General features: G+C 44.3%; 1 protein-coding gene and 1 long non-coding RNA gene across 2 annotated transcripts in view; both read right to left on the bottom strand.

Moving 5' to 3' along the window:
* Positions 1-17,028, bottom strand: part of LOC132475146 (huntingtin-interacting protein 1-like) — a 40,473-nt gene extending 23,445 nt beyond the window's left edge. Inside the window, 5 exon segments of the mRNA XM_060076143.1 lie at positions 709-789; positions 2,154-2,210; positions 2,398-2,540; positions 3,083-3,146; positions 16,737-17,028. Of these exon segments, the coding sequence (XP_059932126.1) occupies positions 709-789; positions 2,154-2,210; positions 2,398-2,540; positions 3,083-3,146; positions 16,737-16,853 (462 nt within the window). The 5' untranslated portion in view covers positions 16,854-17,028.
* On the bottom strand, positions 14,522-16,729 carry LOC132475147 (uncharacterized). The gene is made up of 2 exons (XR_009529822.1): positions 16,057-16,729; positions 14,522-15,391 (listed from the first exon to the last, which is right to left on the bottom strand). It is a non-coding gene; the product is annotated as an uncharacterized LOC132475147 (long non-coding RNA).
* Positions 17,029-18,311: the final 1,283 nt, after the last annotated feature.

The following is an 18,311-nucleotide window of genomic DNA, read 5'->3' as shown; positions in this document are numbered from 1 at the left end:
GGAAGAAACATCAGTTTTTCAACATCTTCTTCTGCTCAACAAAATAAAGTCATCTTTAATTATATCGGTTTGGGAACACAGGTGCAACTGGGTGCAACACACAAAATAATAACAATCTTATGTTGAAATGAGAGCCGTTTATTAAAATGTGCTTTTTGGTCAAGCCCAAATTTGTAGTTGTGCACATTTTTTGCTTGCAGTGCTTGTCTCTCTGCGCAGCGGTAGTTGTCGAGATGACGTCTAAAGTGCAGTAGCCTGGAAACTAAACACACACTGTGTGTGGAGCAGGCAAAGTGATGAGTTCAATAAACAATGGCATGAGGACTAAAGGGTTCGGCTGTCCGCAACGTCAAACTGTAATCCTCTTTGACACATCATGACTGAATCAAAAGGGTGGCCTCAGACAACACAAAAGGCACTACGCAACCCACAACGCCTATCAACGGCAGATGACGGGCATATTAACAAGTGACCACAACATCCTGTTTCAACGCCGACAGCTCTCAGCTGACTTTAAAAAAAGGCTGCATTACATGAACTAAAAGCGGCCATTAGTGTTAAAATGAAAATGTTCTCTACAAGCAACCCCCCCCCCCCCAAAGACACATGATGCCACTGAAAAAGGGATTTGGGGGGGGGGGGGGGGGGGGGGTTGGGGATAAAAACTGCCCGGGGGAGGCAGACTCATTGTGGGTTCAGCTGACTCACTTTGATGTGAAACTCCATTTTGGTGATGAGCAGTTTGAGGTAGACGCTGCACAGCTTCCCATAGCCTTCGCTGAGGTGACCCTGGGGGTGAGAGAGAGAGAGAGAATCGAAATGGGGATGAGCGGAAGGGGGGAATCTGTTTTTGCGGAGGTTCGGGAGTTCTCCGGGCAGGATGCACAAAGGGGTTGTGGGAATAAGTAATGCAGAATGCTGAGGAATGTGTTTTCTGATACGTTGGCTGAGCACCGCCGGATGCCAACTTGCAAGAAGTGTGCGAGGAGTCGAAACAATTGTAAACGATACGCTACATGTACTGCAGCGCAGACTCAATAGCTGTTCAAACAGCCTTGGTCAAGTTAGGGTCAGGTACAGTTTAAACCAAGAGTGCAAACTCTTGGCCCGGAGCTTCTGAGAATGCCTAAGTTGAAGGAAAAGTCAGGAAAGATAAGGACGTAACCCCCGGTTACAGGGACTCTACTTCCTGCGTGGTTCATTCAAGTGAGTCATTGAGTTAGCAAATAAGGAAGCAAAAGGTTTTTTTCACCGTTTGACATTTAAGTTCCAGGTATATAAAAAACATAAAAATAATAATCAGACAAACTAAGTTCACATGGTGCTTCTGCCTTAACTCAGCCAAAGTATCTGGAGCAAGGCTTTAAAGGCTTTAAAGGGGTAATTTCATGCTTTTTTTACTTTTCCCTTTGCTTTAGACTGTTATATGCTGTATGGATACATGTTTTACTTCTGCTAAGCTAGAAAAATCATCGGTGTGAGAATAATACGTTTTTTTTATTTAAAACATACAGGCATGTAACCCTATTCTGGCAGTACCCCCAAATGCAATACTTAACCCTAAAAAAGCATGAAATGTTATCTTTAACGCTTGGATTTGGAACAATCTTCCTGTGCACTCAGTCACATAATAGTCGATCTCACATTCCGAGGCAGGATTTAAAACCTGTGGCCGCTGCACAGACTTTTTGCTGGGGAAGCCTGGGGAAAAACGGAGCAACTTTTTACTGTTGCAGAGCACCCTTTACAAAGACATTCTTTTAAACCTACTTTAGTTTCTTTATCAATTTCTTTCAACTCAGGGCGTCACGGGTGCTTGGCCAAAGGCTTGAGGCGTTCAAGGCCCATTGATAACAATGACAGAAACCAGCCCTAAGGTGCAAAAAGAATGGAGGTGTGATAACTTTGATCGGCCGCTTTACCTAACTACATGTGGAAAGCACGCTGATACCTGCGGAGCCTTAAGCCCTGACAAGTCTCACTACCATTCATGGACGTGTTCCTAGTCATATTATAAGTCAAAATACCGTAGATACAAGATGCATGCTAAAAACAAATGGCATTGCTGAGTAGTGACATAAATCCACATTTTGCAGAAAGGTTCGAGCAGAAAGGACGAGACAATAGATAACACTGCATTCTGATGTTCTTACCCACATTCTGCTCATGTCTGTCAAATCAGCCTTGTTCCTCATGGAATCCTTAATCACCTACAGGGGATGGAGAGAACAGACTCAGTTACAAAAACTACTCGTTCATGAATTCATAAAAACAGTAAGAGCCGCCATACATCTGCACATTTGGCTTCAGCATAAGATCCTCATCTGAATGCAACATAAATCCTGTGTTCCCACACAGGAGTCCTGTGGGGATGAGGAAGAGTCTTCCTGTACGTACGTTTGGGTGTCCGTCGCGCAGGATCTTGTGGAAGACGTGGCAGAACTTCCAGCAGAGGACGGCGTGGCTGGACAGCGGCAGGCGGTTGGCCGCCGCCCAGAAGGTGTGGGCTCCCCTCTCATGGTGCGTTCCCAGGATGCACGGTGAAGGGGGGCGGTCAAGGATCATTAAAACACTCATGGGGGTATAGAGGGGGCCAGCAAGGATTATGACATCGTTCTGATTGGATGGACTGTGCTGCATCTCTAACCCTTCTCCATTTCAGGACTTGATGAGTTTTATAATGACCAATCCCAATCCCCTTTGATGAGGTATTTAGTTAGGTCATAATGTGTGTGTGTACATCTTGTACGTGCATGTGTGATGGTTTTAGAGCTTTCTTTTAATATCAATACACACACTCAATATCCTCTCTCTCTCTCTCTCTCTCTCTCTCTCTCTCTCTCTCTCTCTCTCTCTCTCTCTCTCTCTCTCTCTCTGCAGCTCATGTCTGTTGTTTTACCCTCACACCGTCTCAGAGCTGATTAACGCCTCCTTCACCGCTCTGGAATTAAGTTTAAACACACACGCTCTTTCCTGGCCAGTACACGATGAGTGTTCATCAGAGACAAACACACACTCACAAGAATACGACCAAGTACACAACAACACACACACACACACACGCACACAACAAAAAGGATATTCCGAGCATGCTTCTCTTTGACGGCGACCTCCTGTGTGTTGATGGCTTTATTGATGCTGACAGCCTGGAATAGAAAAGACAGAAGGCATATTAATACGACTAAAGAATTAGGAAAACGTTGTTGACACAAAAGCATTTCCCAGGAAACCTCACACATATCAGTCAGACGTGTTTGTTATGTTCTCTCTGCCCAGCCTATTTAAAGTGATCGTGCTTTCTTTGCACAAGTGAGTGCAAATAAAGAGCATCTTCTTCACAATATTTTGCATTCAATCCAACGACAGTGTTTGAATGCGTCAGCTGGCAGTATTAGGCAGTAGGGGCAGACTTTGTGTGGTGTAAAGGGGCATTGCTCCATCCATGTATGCCCTTCCCCTTGCTCAGTAACCCTGCAACCTCCTGGCTCATAGGTCCCCCGGCAGCAAAGACGTGCACAGACACACACACCGTCATGGGATGCAGAGAGTGAGCAGTCAGATGGTTTCTAAGAACCTGATAGCAATTAACAGATGGTTACATGAACTTCAGCCAACATCGAGACTTGGAAAAATTATAAATGCATGCGTTTCCTCATCCAACGTCTCAGCCTCCTAACCAATCAGGGCGTCAACCCTTCTAATGGGGGGAGGATAAGTTGGAGTGATCATTTTGGACCTGGGATGAGTGAGCCAGATTCAGAAGGGACCTGGAAACTTGGTATTCCAGACAGCAGTCTGGAAGAGGACTGGGCTCCTCCGCTGATTTGGCTCTGAGGTGTTTGACCAAATGCAAAACAGGTTGTAGTGAATGCCGCTCACACGAGAGATTGCACATTCACTCACACACATATGGACCTACACTAGCATATCGGCAAACAATGCACTTTCATAGAAGAGCTACAGAACATTGCTTGACATGAAATTACATGCTGTACAGTAGGGCTGGGCGCTTAGTCGAATTTTGATCGCGATTTCGATTTTAGCGTGACACGATCACAAAATTAACATAATCGAGTTTTTATTTATTTTTTAATATATTTTATAGAAAGGGCTGGATACATATCCTGTATATAATTTTTTTGGAACAATTTCTTTTTGACCATTTTGTGTATTTTCTTAAGGCGTAATTTCAAAGTTCTCAGTTACTACGTTTTTTTGGGGAGAGACATGTTGAATATATACAACATCTTTTCAAACTGAAAAATAATCGTGATTTCAATACTGACCAAAATAATCGTGATGATCTTTCCCATAATCGAGCAGCCCTACTGTGCAGCTCATTGTCTAGGGGAAACCAAGGTTATTTCCTAATTGAGCCATGGTGTCCTGTGTGGCTGTGCTACATAAAGCATAATGCGAGGCTCCTAAGCATTCTGTTTGTGTGTGCATATTTAGCTCCTTAACCATGCCTTTTCAGTGGGCCTCATCAAATGTGATACAAAGGAGACCAAAGAGGGCCATAAAAGATACCCAAGTAAAGTCTACTCCTAAAATTAACAACAACCGCATTTTCTTCTGCAACTCCCTACAGAATTTGTGGAGTTCGTGGCGCACTGCTTAAAAAGTGTAGTCTAGTATTGCTTTCAGTAAACAGTAAAACACCATTAACTTGAGAGCCAAATCAGGACCTGCACTACCCTGCAGCTAACCACTGCCACCAGGAGAAATGGTTAGATAACTACAAATGGCAACAAGGCAAAAAACCGCACATCCCCCAGATGACCTGACTGGTGCAGGTTGAGGTCTTAAGATGACCGCAGCCTGTCTCTTTTATACCGACCCACTTCCCCCAAACGTCCTGAGATGGCTCCGAGCAACCTGCCAACAATGTGAGACTAGACCCTAAATCCCTGTGTAGTCACCACGTATACTGCCAGAGGAAGAGGAAGAGGAAGGAGATGTGGATACAGATATGTGTGGTGTTGTGGCAGTGGCGGGGAGAGACAGTGAGAGAGAGAGAGTGAGAGAGTAAGATATGGATTTGGATACCTCATGGATGACATTGTGCATTTTTTACATTTGAAATATAAGGATGAGAAGATACGAGCTTTAAAGTGTGAAGCTTTGTTTGAGTTTGGCATTACATATTATCATACATTTGGATTCAGTGCTCGGTCAAATGTAAATTAATATCAGATAAGATATTGATTTGCGGGAATGTTGGTTGGTCTAAAGTAGCCTCAATGCTAACTTTGCTCTGTTGCTATGGTTGCAAAAAGTTGTCTCTCCATTTGTTAATATTTGCTCCCAATCACTAGATAATGTAATATAAGGATTTCAAATAGTCAGACAAGTGTTCATTGTATAACTAATGGCCCTCATTTGGCCCGGCTCGACAATGTGATGAAGAGGATGGAGGAAGAAGCTGTTATAGCGAGGTAAAGGTTTAATCTTACATATTAACTCGCTCCACATGCCACTGGAAGAATGCAGTCCTCCCACATACGCCCCGTGTCAATGGCTTTGGTTTTAATCACACCGGGCGCACAATAGAAGACCATTTCATGCCTAATAACGGAGGTGACGTTATTTATCCCAAGGAAAGGAAATTGGAAATAATGGAATGAAAATAGTGAGAGATTGCCATTTAACAATGGGTCCTTGAAGCCTCACATAATCACCATCAGTTCACCCTGCTGCCTCAGTAGGACTTCAGTAGGTCCATCAAAGCGGATCGAATTGAGTTATCAGGTTATACTTACACTGCTATAGGCTCCACAAACCATGATGTAATCCTTGGGGCATGTCTTTAGGTGGAGTACATCATAGCATGGCTAGCATCCCGAGGCACACACCCCAAAAATCCGAATGGATGTGGGAAAAGTTTCCAAGAAAATACAGAGAACGACACACTTTAGAAACTACCTAGTTCTGTCAAGCCGTCACAGCTGTTCCTCCCCCAGAGCAGAAGTAAAAAGAGCAGAAGAAGACCAGGCATGTGAATGTTTTTGTGTGTCTCTGCATCGTGGTGTTTAATTGAAATCCTGTTGACAGGAAGGCATGACCAGAACATGTTTAATTGATGACTGGTGACATTAAACATGTATGGGGTGGACTTCATTTGGACAACAAGCAGGACACCTGTTCTAATTACATAGACGGGCACCAAAACCTGGGCCCCTGTCCTTTTTATACACGGTGTCACTCCAAATGCAAACATCCAACTTTTGTGTTATGAAGAGGTGAATGACCAAAAGGAGGTCTGAGCCAAGTAGGGACATGGTTCAAATGAATGTTCTAATAAAGAAGATGATAATGAATGAATTTACTGTGTGGTACTGTACATGGTGGCATACACTCGGCTTCTCAGAGCATCCACCACAAATTCGCCCCGCTAGACGACTTCGCCTACATTTCCAGTGATGTTCATGTTTCTGTCCCATGGTGCACGGGCGTTCACTTGGGTTTAAGGTGACGTGAGAAAACAGGTTCTCATCAAACATATCGGACAAAACTGAGGAATGATGGACTCCGAGCGGGAGGCGGTTCCCACACAGGCACCCAATTAGCCCACAGAACAACTTTGTGCTTTGTGGGCCGGGGAAGGAGAGTGCCAGCTGCCCCAGGACCCTTGGCTACGGGCTGGGGCCGCTCCCTGGCCTCCGTCAATGGCCCATTAGTTCCCTCCCCGACTGACTCCCACAGGGCCCAGCAGACAAGACTCCATGACGACCGTCTCTAGGAGGGGAGGGAGGTGAGAGCTAAGGGTCTCCAAGAAGTGGATGGGTTAATTCGAATGGAGCCTTGCGTCATTGCGCACGCACCAACACACAAAGATAAACGATGGCAACCGTCTCTACTCCTACCTGAAACATCGGGCCCCGATATTCAGCACTGAGTCAAGTGCTGAATAATATTCCATCTTGTTATTCAAAAACATAAACAGATTTACCCCCCTTACATAAGTCAGAGCTCACACACCAGCACCTTTGCTGTGTGCAGTAAACTCTCCAGGCTTGGCCCTCCTCTTTTCTAAGTGGCTTTTGCCAGACAGCCCCCGGGAGCTCGCCTGAGCTGGCCCCAGTACGCCCCACTTTGCTCTTCCACTAGAAAGCAGGACATTGATATGCTGACGGTGGCCCGACTGTGTCCACCACCACCAACAACACCACCACCACCACCACCACCACCAGCACCAGGGCGCAGCAGCATATCCTGACTGCTACATTAAAAACAGCCGCCCCCTCATCCCTGCTTGATTTCCCCCGACCGTCCCCTTGTCTTTCCAGTGGCCCTTCTGATGGACATACGTGGGAACGTGTGACTCATCATCCATCTCTATGAAATTGATTTCTAAAGACGTGATTCCAGAGATGACAGGTCAGGGGAGGGCTTCATGGAAATAGCACAGCACCATGACTAAAAACAGCAATAACAGTATCCGCAAAATATGAGGAGAGCTTTTAAAAAAGTGTGTATACATATTATACCAGGTGAAGACATGTGACCAAATCATGAAAGACCTGTGTCGTTCCATCGTTTCAGCTATACAGGAGTTTGTGGAGTGAAGCAGATCAAGAACGCGGGCAGGATAAATTAGGAAAGCCTTGGTCCCCTCTTGGGCTTCTGCTCCTGGTTTCAGCATGAAGGGACACAAAACCGGTATCCTTAGATGACCGCGATGACGGTTGTTCTAGAGCAGGAACCGACGCGCTGTCGGGATACGACACCGGCACCATAATTAATCCATCCTCAGAATAAGGGGACGTGTGGAAGCTGAGCCAGGGGCTGCATTGTCTTTTATTTTGTATCTGACCGTGATGGAGAACGGAGATGCTTTATTTGTTAATTACCAGGAACACTGCATGCCGAGGCATCACACAGCACTGTGTATCTGGACGATGAAGGGAGACGGCAGGGAAGCAAGCAGAGGTGAAGGCCTCCGTGTAGATGGAGCCCATAAATCAAATGGCCTGGGCGCTTCATCTCAGACCTGTGTGGCTGCATTATACTGCCACAAGTCCTGCCCACCAACAGCGACGCAAGTAAACATACGTAGGAATGAAAACAGGAAACATGTGTGCCTGCCTGAGAGTTGCTCTGGGGGGGGACTGTATGTCCTGGACGGGTTCGACCGACGCATGAAGCCCTGGAGGTGGAAGTATAGAAGGAGGAACTAGGGAATGGTAGGGGGTGGGGAAGGAACAGGGGTGGAGGCTCAAGGCACTCAGTCATGCTTCCTGTTGTGGCACACCCTGTTCTGCCCATTTCCTGCCCTCCTGAGAAGTGCCAGTCTGAGCACCACCACCCCCGCCATAGCCCTTTCTTTGGTCATTCTATCTGGACTCTCTCTCTCTCTCTCTCTCTCTCTCTCTCTCTCTCTCTCTCTCTCTCTCTCTCTCTCTCTCTCTCTCTCTCTCTCTCTCTCTCTCTCTCTCTCTCTCTCTCTCTCTCTCTCTCTCTCTCTCTCTCTCTCTCTCTCCTCCAGGTATGTTTAAACATAGATGTGGCAAACCAATAAATGCTGGCATTTCCCAGGTTGTAGGAGCACTGGCTATTTCGAAGCCCAACGTCGGCCAATTCAAAAGGTCAGGTTTGTGGACAGTGTTCTGTAGACGACCCACAAGCGACATTAGCACATCTGACGTGCATCCGCTCTTATTGAGCGATCACTCGACAGCCTTCTTGAAAACGAAATACTGGCTGTCTGTAGGCACACAAAATAATATTTTTCCATGTATACTAGATTGCACACATTTACAGAGGAAAGAGCCAAAGAAAGACAGAACCTGTTAATCTCGACAATCACAAACGTTGGTTTGTGTGCACACGTCTAAAACGTATGTGTTGATACGTGATAGGATGATTGGCCTTTCTCTATTGCCTTCGGCGGAATACCACTGTGCCTCATTGCCTTGGTAACCAACATCCATCCTTTAGCACCCAACCATCATCACGAAAACTAAAAAGGTAGAAATACGTTACATAATGTACTCAGATGTCAAAGTGAATCTTGTTGACATCAGACTGTAACTGGGAGATGGGTTCCATACATAGAGCTTCTTATTACCCTGTCGATAACACTGTGCTTCTGGTGATGCAGCAAAACCCTGTGGGATCAAGTTGTCCCCACTGAGACCATTAACAGCAACTAAAAAAACAATAAATATGGAGCTTCCAGCCACAGTCAGTGACCTTAGTGTAGTCGGACGGTCGGCTTTTGTTTCTCTGTGCAGGGGTGGAGGGCAGCAGGTGGCTCTGACACGCATACATTGGCAAGCACGTACACACACATTACACTGTGTGTCTCTGCGTGCACGTGTGCGAGCATGTGTGTGTGTGTCTGTGTGTGTATTTGTGAGCATGTGTGTTTTATTCTAGTATGTTTGTGCGTGTGTCCCATGTGTGTGTGTGCAGCATCTACCCCGAGGGCGGGGCTGGAGCTTCATAAAACGTTTTGGACTCACACCCTGCAGGCTTTTACGAGTGGCTTCCCTGACAAGCGCCGCCTTCTGCCGCCACCTCACCCTCTCCGGTGCTCAATCTAGCGTCTGACAGCCGCAAGGTCTAGCGGAGAAACAGGCGAGCTCCGAGCTCAACGCTACAAAAGGAGCGTCGGTGGGGCTGAGCTGCTCACTTCAGGCCACACATCATTCAGCACTTTAAACACCGGCTTGAAACCCAGCAAGGTGAAGGGGGTGGGTGAAGGTGCGCGTGTGTGCGTGAGCCTACTCAGAAACATGACTAGGCCGGCCGATTCACAGAAAAGGGTATCAGAGCAGAGCGGATGAAAAAATAAAAGTATGGACTTAAAAAGACCTGCACGATGTGGGTCACAATTTCCTGGATTTTACAAATTTCACGGGCAGGGGAATACTGATTTCTGTGTTTTCACCCCTGGGCAATATTTTATTTTAAACCTTTCAGAGGCCTGTGTATCTGTCTGGATCAGAGCGTTGCATCTGTCTGCTGCACTGTGTTTTCATACCACGGTGCCTTCATGCATGCCAAATAACCAAAGCACAGCGCCTGGGAATGCAAGCAGGCAGACGGTTCCTTGCAGTTTGATAAACAGTCAAATCGGCTTCTGCGGTGAAGAACTTTTCTAATACCAACAAGTACTGCAACACAAACGAGATTTGTTCAAACAAAGAACTTAATCAGGGCTATAACGCCTCCAAAAAAATTATAAATACGGTATAACCGTTAATACTGAACAATTGGTTTTCATTTTCTATTTGTACTGAATCCTTTCTGCCTTGAGCAGCAGAATAAGGACTGAAATAATTTCCAGCAATGAATAAAGTTATCTTAATCAGAAGTAAACCAGCCCAAGATTGATTGTGACCGTTTCTGCCCTTCAGTAGGCTTACTTGGTAGTTTCTGTTAGTGTCGGCCGCAGACAAGTCTCTTGCTACCTTCCTGGGATAAGGATTATTCAGAAGGAAGACTGGTGGAGATGTTCTCATTAGCCCTCCCCCCGCTGCGAGTTGTGCTAAAAGTATACACTCATCCACGTTGGCCATGAAAGGCCAGTCTTGTTGCTTTGGCTCATGTGCACCTGCTCCATTACATGTTGGGCCAGGCTAACCTATGTGTGCCTTTCCTCCCTGTTGGGCTATACTCACATAGATGAATAAAATGAAAAATAAAAATGCATAGATAACACAAAACACATGGAAGTGTTTAGAGTAGTAAGGTACTTGTCATTATAGAACTATCCCTCTATTATAGAGCTATCCCTCATGTAATAACCAGGTGTAACAAATAAATTATTACAATGTAAAAATGGGAAATCATCAACCTATGCCCATTATCTGACCAAAGCATCGAATTTAAACACAGGGCCACTCGCAAGCTTAGGTCACCTATGACGACAAAGAAAACACTCAAATTCCACTCTTGTCAATTTGGACTATTTTTCAGCTACATACGTTTTGAAACCGTTCATTGGCATTCCTGTCACATTCTAGCTGTGTGTGCAGTGACTGACGAAGTGAGTACTGACGAAAGCCACATTTGCGTTGCACTGCAATAAAAGCTCAGTTAATAAAAAAAGATAGAGGTGAACCGGACCCTTTGCAATTCGGTTGATATATGACGAAACTTCCAAAAAACATTTACCATAGAGCAAGCTGACTTGTATTCAAAACAATCACACAATACATTAGTTTGCCATCCACACACCCGCTTACTAACGCTGTGTTAGTTGCGCCGTGTACCCCGATGTTTCGCGTTCACAACAGAATAGAGTTTTCTTTCAGAAGCGCTTACCATTTTACTGAGATCCATGGTCGTCCCAACACGACTGCCCTGTGAGACTGGAGACGGAATTTGTTGGCTTTCTCTACAAAATAATTAGTAACGGGAAGCGACCTAAGCAAGTAAACAAACGCATTGGGAGCAAGGGGTGGAGAGGTGGGGGTGGGTCGTTAGCTCAACATGTGTCCCGTTTTGGTATTAAATGTTCTGCAAATCCTTGCTTCCGTATCCCGTTGTAATGTTTTCCTCCCCAGTCCGGATTGTTCGTCTGACTATTTGAAGCGACCAGCTTCCGACCGCCTATCAGCGGAGCAGCAGGACTGTCTGGGAAACGACACAACCCCTCGTCGTTGCACAAATACGCGAGAGCAATCCCCAGTGATAATACTTGAACATTGCAATGCAATCCCAGTAAGGCGACAACGAAAAAAACAAAAACTATTAACCCTTCATAGCGGGATGCCCGAGGCAAGTTGACCACCTTTATTTTGCAAATAGCGCGCTCTCTTTTAGACAATGGCCCGGAGTCCGCAGAGAGGCATGGCTTACACCCCTAAACCCCCCACTGAACCCCTGCTACACTTCCTCTGGGATTGCTTTGTATTGCCCCGATAACCAAATAGTAGATCCTGAGACAATGTAACGTTGTGAAATAGCCGAATAACAATTCAACTATTTTGGCCAAAACGTGGCTATAACTATTTTACCAGATGTCGCCCATCCTTCTTTTTGCTTATTTGCGTTCCATTCCATGTTTTTGCTGACGCTTGGTCCAACGTTACAATAAGTGCATTAAACAATGAATATAAAACCCCAAAAGTGCAAGGATAAATTCGAGTAAAAATAATTAATCAAATCAGCAGTTTACAATTATGTTCTAGTCCCACTTCATTTTAGAAGCAATTATTAGATCATCGTGAATAAAGTGCATGATTAGGCTTAGCTTTCGGTTGCATAAGAAGGTTAAAAATTAAAGTCTATCCACGATTTCCATCATGATTGGGACATATTTTGGTAGACAATGCCCCCGTCTGGTTTCTCAGAGTAGAGTCAAAGAGAGCCTGGTCAAGTAGCCTACAAATAAACGATATCAATGATCTACAAAATCCTATTTAATCATTGACCAATATGCTTTATATCTAAACTTCAAATAATCTAGTTCTAGGGTATTGGAAGGCCTATAAACTGTAACTAGTTATTTTGTCCTTCCTTAAGTACAAGTAACCTTTACTAATGTTTGGCATGAAACACAAATAAGAGAAAACGTTGCTTGAGCATGCCAAATCACTTATGACACATACAACAATGTGCAACCACAACATAGATACTAGCAGTATTGTAAACCATACATCAAAATGTTTCGTTAAAGAAGGTTTCTGCCAAATTAATGGACATCACCATTTATGGTATGTCAGTTATGAGTGGCGTTTCTTAATTTTCTATACCATTTTCCCCTCTGGAACACAAAATAAAATGGTCTGACTGTCTTTAGACAATGGTTTCTCTTTTCTACAACGCCTTTTCTCTTCCTGGTACGGTGTGGGGTTTTGGCCAATGGCAGCTCTGCAGAGAAAGCATTTATCACATACAGTGGTCCTAGTCTGTTTCAGATTTTCTTCTACTGTGGCTTACTCATTTGTGATCGCACTGGCAGCTTCAATGCAATTTGATGTCCTAACAGAAAAACACTCCCTGTGCTCATACTGATTCAAACTATAAGAATGTGGGTGGTGATTTTCTGAAAGTTATAATTATGAAATTACTTTGAACAAAAGTATTTTTCATCATCCCTCATTTCTGTTCTGTGGTTAATAAAGTACATCATATCTTACCAAGACTTTCTAGTGATTAAGCAATCAATGGTGCTGTATCTACTTGTTAAAATAACTATGCTTTGAATCAATATGCTGTTTATTTGTAGAATAAAAGTATTTCTGTATTTCCTTGAATCTTGAGTTCTTTACTGCTATGCATCAATTTGCACCACTCTGGAATCAAGTCCACGTTGGAGCCAATTGTCTGTGGATACATTCCACTAATAATAAACTTCCTGTCTTTGTAACTAAGTTAAAATGGCCACCTTCACGAGGCACTATTGAATAGTATGAGGTATATCCGGCCATTTATTCGCATAACCAAACAAGTATAGGCGGATAGACCAAACGATTATGATGACTGCAAACCCCAAAAGTATATTACAGCTGAGCCAAACCACCAAGTTCACACTTTCTAAATAGTTTGAGTCCCTCTTGACCATGGCTGTATGTCAATCAAGCCGCATTGTCCAATGTCAACATCACAGTTATTGCCAGTGTGTTCCACTAACTGACCTGCCAGTCACGGCCAGGACTATTATACTACGAACGACCGGTGAACTGGGTCCACAATTCACCCCATTTCTGCTGCCTCAGTGCTTTCACCGGCCTCCCTCTGGCGCTCGCATGCTCGCTTCTGTCAGCGTGTATTTGTGTGTGTGTTCGTCCCAATGACAAAGGTAACTACTCTAAAACTTATGGCACCTCAAAGAGGGTGAGAACAATGGGATTAAATTAGTGATAAAGAGGTAAGTGTGCAACAACATCAAGAAAATGGAGCTGAAAGATGAGACAAAGCTACGAGAGAGACTCAGGGGTCATGGGAACAATACTGCATTTGAGTGGGAATCTGGAGGAAAGGAACAATGTTTGTCTCTGCCCTGCTGTGACCTTCCTGAGTGGAGCCCACGATCCATGGCTTTGCTCCGCCTCCCCAGCATTCCACTGCTGCCGGTGGGGCACCGCACTGTACAGTCGAGGCACCAGCACCAGTAGGAGAAGGATAACAGTTAATGACTTCAGACATATCTTCTTTTATAGATCCCTCCCCGCACCAACATGCACATCAAACCACCAAAGGACGTAACGTGGTGCGAGTGTGAAGGAAGTAGTAATATTTGAAAAACTTGATTATGCAGAAAATAACGTTCTTCGGTGTCACCTAGTGTCCCAAACACTAGATTAAGCGGGGAACCACCCAGCTGCTCCTCAACTGGGTGGTTCCCCGCCTTCCCCCAGAACTCATCCACAGCTGCTTATTATGGTTTTTCGATTGGTTAAGAGATTACTACCATCACAGTCTTTCATTATGGTTGCCACTTGTGGGTCTCCAACAGCTCTCTGTCACTGCCTTCTGCAATCCAGGAAAGGAGCAGTAGAGACTAGACAGATTGGGACATAACGGAGCCCTAAGCATATATGCCTATTTTAGATGCCTCTGTGTGTGCGTGTGTGTGTGTGTGTGTGTGTGTGTGTGTGTGTGTGTGTGTGTGTGTGTGTGTGTGTGTGTGTGTGTGTGTGTGTGTGCGTCTGTGTGTCTGTGTGTGTCTGTTGTTGACGGCATGTTACTGAAAGACTCAGAATTGGAAATAGAACTGAACATACAATCAAAACATTCCATGTCTACCAGAAAAAAAAAGAAGCATGTCAGAGATTCATTTAAATTCAAAATGAAAGCGGTGTCTTCTATTTAGGAGGCAAAACATGTCATTAACAGCTGCGGGTTGTGTTTTACTTGCTATTCTGGTCTGTTATTTTATAAACTCATGGAAACTGACTGGAATAGGACTTCTATTAAGATACAGCAACTTTGCTAGTGACTGCATTAAACAGAGAGAGAGAGAGACACTGCTCGAATATAACTAAATGTAGAGGAATAAATGTTTAATGCTCATGATGAAAGATGAGGACTATATTGTGTCATACAGTGGTTTGCCTTGTTAGACTTTGGACGATTGAACAATCAAGCAAATAAAACCTTTACTACCACTCTACTACACCGTGACAACAAACTGTTGCTCCGTCAAATAAGTGAAACGAAAAGCCCACCAAAGAGCCAGACAGAGATAAGTCAGGAGCATATCATTTACTGCTGCCTACTAGGCAGCCATCAGTACGTACGAGCCCAATGCACAGTGGGCTTCATACGGTGGAGGTGAAAGCCAGTCAGTGCCACCAGGTTTAGAGCACAACGGTTCACATGAGATTATCTCTCTTCTTGATCCCTCTGAGGCAGAGAGCACACTCGTTGATTTCTGAATGCAGTCCCTGTCTGCTGTCCCAGTCCAACGTGGATGAGTGTGTGTATACAGTCCCTAGGAAAGAGGATTAACCAATTCATATCAACAAAAAGTTGCCTGGATCACTAATACCTCAACCAAAAGGTCTTGCCAGAACTCGTTGAAACTCGTCTTACCGCCTATTATTTTAACCATGCAAGAAAATATTAGCTAGAATGGATTATCAAATGCATTATTAACTTCACTTTAGTCCAATAAGTTATATGACTTTGGTAATAAGAAACATTTTAAAGTCTAATCAGAACCAAGCCTTATTCCTCGTCTATTAAAGCATTCCTTCTGATTATCAACCAAGAGCGGCCAAAGTACAGCTATACATTTTCAAATACAGAAAGTGGAAGAGTAAACTGAATTGCTGCTGTGTCTGCTATTGACGCTGTAAACCTGGCTGTCCAGCAGATACTGGCCATGACCTATAGTGACCAGTTTGTCCCAGTACACATAAACCCGTGAATGGATCCCTTACAGCCTTTAATCCATGTTGCAACTGTCATGTTTGGGTGTAAGACGTGTGTGTATACATAACCAATCCGAAGATAGCCCAAAGGCCAACATCTTTAAGTCAACACTTAGCCAAGGTGAATGTAGCAGCAAATGAATGTGGTATTTAATAGAGGAATGCTTGTGGAAGACCTAACTTCCAGCCCAAAATGTTGCTAGGTTTGAATCATTTGACCTACTTTTTCAGCTTCCATTGCCTGTCCTGGGAGGGGAGGGGAGGGGAGCCCACGAAACAGACATGCAGCGAGAAGGGTCCAGAGCACAATGGCAGTCTACATGCAAACTGGCATAGTTCTAGGCTCAAACGGTGGATTTAAAACGCTTTTGATTAATTTCGCTTGAGTGCTATACTAACTAGACATATAAAGGATAATAATAAACAGGGACCATTCATTTACTTTCCGCCCCGCCGTCTGTCCCAATGCAGGATGAATTGCTAGGACTTCGACAAAGTGTAACCAATCAAAACATTGATCATAGTCATCATGGTATCCCTGTAGTGCAGCTAAAAGCTTTTGGCAACAGATTGTCACACAGAGCTTCCTTCAATATTTTGTTGTCGGGATTACAGTTGACAGGGAAACAGCCCAGTTATCTCAATGCAAAAGGCCCACAACAGCCTTGATTATCTTCCTTAGACGCAATATCCAAGAGCATAATAACTAATATTTCGGGACGTTAACGTTTTTAGTAGGCTACGACGGCACGTATCCCACCTGTTATTCATGCTGAACTTGATTGCCATTATAACCGTTTAAATTAACAAAACCACTGGGTGCAATAATGGCGACGAGATCGACGATAACAGACGCTATGCAAACATTGCCTTAACGTGTGTGTGAGTGTACGTTGGGCATACCTGGCCTCGCTCAAAGTTCTCCTTCTCAAGTTCCAGGCTGTTCGCGCCGCCGCTGCGTCGGATCACTTTGGGAATAGCGTTCGGTACTTGCTGCATAGAGTTTTTCACTCGATCCATTGTTGTCTGGTGTGAAATAAAAAAAATGCAAGAAATGTCTCAATCAATCAACTGTTTAAACTACATTTTAATGCGCGCTGTCAGCTAGCTCAGATTGTTTCATATGTCCACGAAATCAGGCCTCTGCCCAACGCCCCAGTCATGTCACTCACTATCTTGAAGCTATCCACCCGTCCGTGATTTGTTAAGTTATCCTAAAGCAGAACCATCCCAGGAAGAGCTGTTTTCAGAATAATGTACCCTCTCGGCACTAGTCAACGACATTCTCCCGGAAACAACTGCAAAAAAACAATTACGCAAACTGGGGACTTTTACTTTGAAAGGTGAATGTCTGGCAGCTCCCAAACAGATGGTATGAAAGTCAGCTTTATAGCGCTCCACCAGATTTGATCCACCTTTGAACACGTGTAGCATTTATTATTTTCTTCTTTTTTTTCAGAAAATGACAACAACACAGCTTGTATCCACTCCAGCTACAGTCCTCAATATGCATCTTACAGATACAATTGCGCGCCGTTATTAGGCTATTTACAAGCTGCAGGGCGCTGATTCTACTACGGCTCATAGTAACTGTTACAAACTCCTCCCCATTGCTGTCAGCAACTGGTTGGAATTCGAGCATTACCTATCCAGCTGAACTAATTCTATTTTTTTGAATTTCCAAGAGTAAAACAATATTGAATAAACATAGCCTACATAAAACATTAATACATTTGAATGTAAGCAGTTGTTGAATATAGCCCCCCCCCCCCCCCCCAAACACACACACACGCACACACACACACACACACACACACACACACACACACACACACACACACACACACACACACACACACACACACACACACACACACACACACACACACACACACACACACACACACACACACACACACACGCACACAAACACACACACCAAACAAATGCATTGGAAACATTTGGCTCGTTGTCTGAACATAATAAATAATAATGAACGTGTCCAGTTCATAGTGAATTAGAATCCTTGTTCGACAGTGTAGGTACATTAGAGTGAAACGCCTAGAGTTTAAAGGAACATTGCCGTGGATCTGGTGGTGATGAAATGAATAGAACCACATCTGTTCATTGTTCAATTTATATTCCCGACTTAATTCTGACGGAGGATAAGGTAGGAAAGTTTGTTTCCTTACATTTGACTTTGTTTGTGTACCATTTGAAGTAATAACTCATTCTTCCACTTCCCCTTGATAGCGGCCCCTGATCTCCCAGCAGAAAGAGTCAACGTGGGGTTGGTCCCAGTTTACATGACATCTATGGTCCAAGCTCTCGAGAGGCCTCCCATAAAATAAATGAGAACCAATCATCCTGCACAAATTGAAGATGCGTAGGCCTCTTATACTTCAGGGGGATTCAGTCAACGCGATCATCTTAAAGAGTCACGTAATAATGTAAAATAAAATTAACAGCTTACGTATT

Source organism: Gadus macrocephalus, chromosome 16 (assembly GCF_031168955.1).
Source record: "Gadus macrocephalus chromosome 16, ASM3116895v1".
NCBI classification, from domain to species: Eukaryota; Metazoa; Chordata; class Actinopteri; order Gadiformes; family Gadidae; genus Gadus; species Gadus macrocephalus.
The sequence above is the reverse complement of the archived record's forward strand: the minus strand, read 5'-3'. Positions and strand labels throughout refer to the sequence as shown.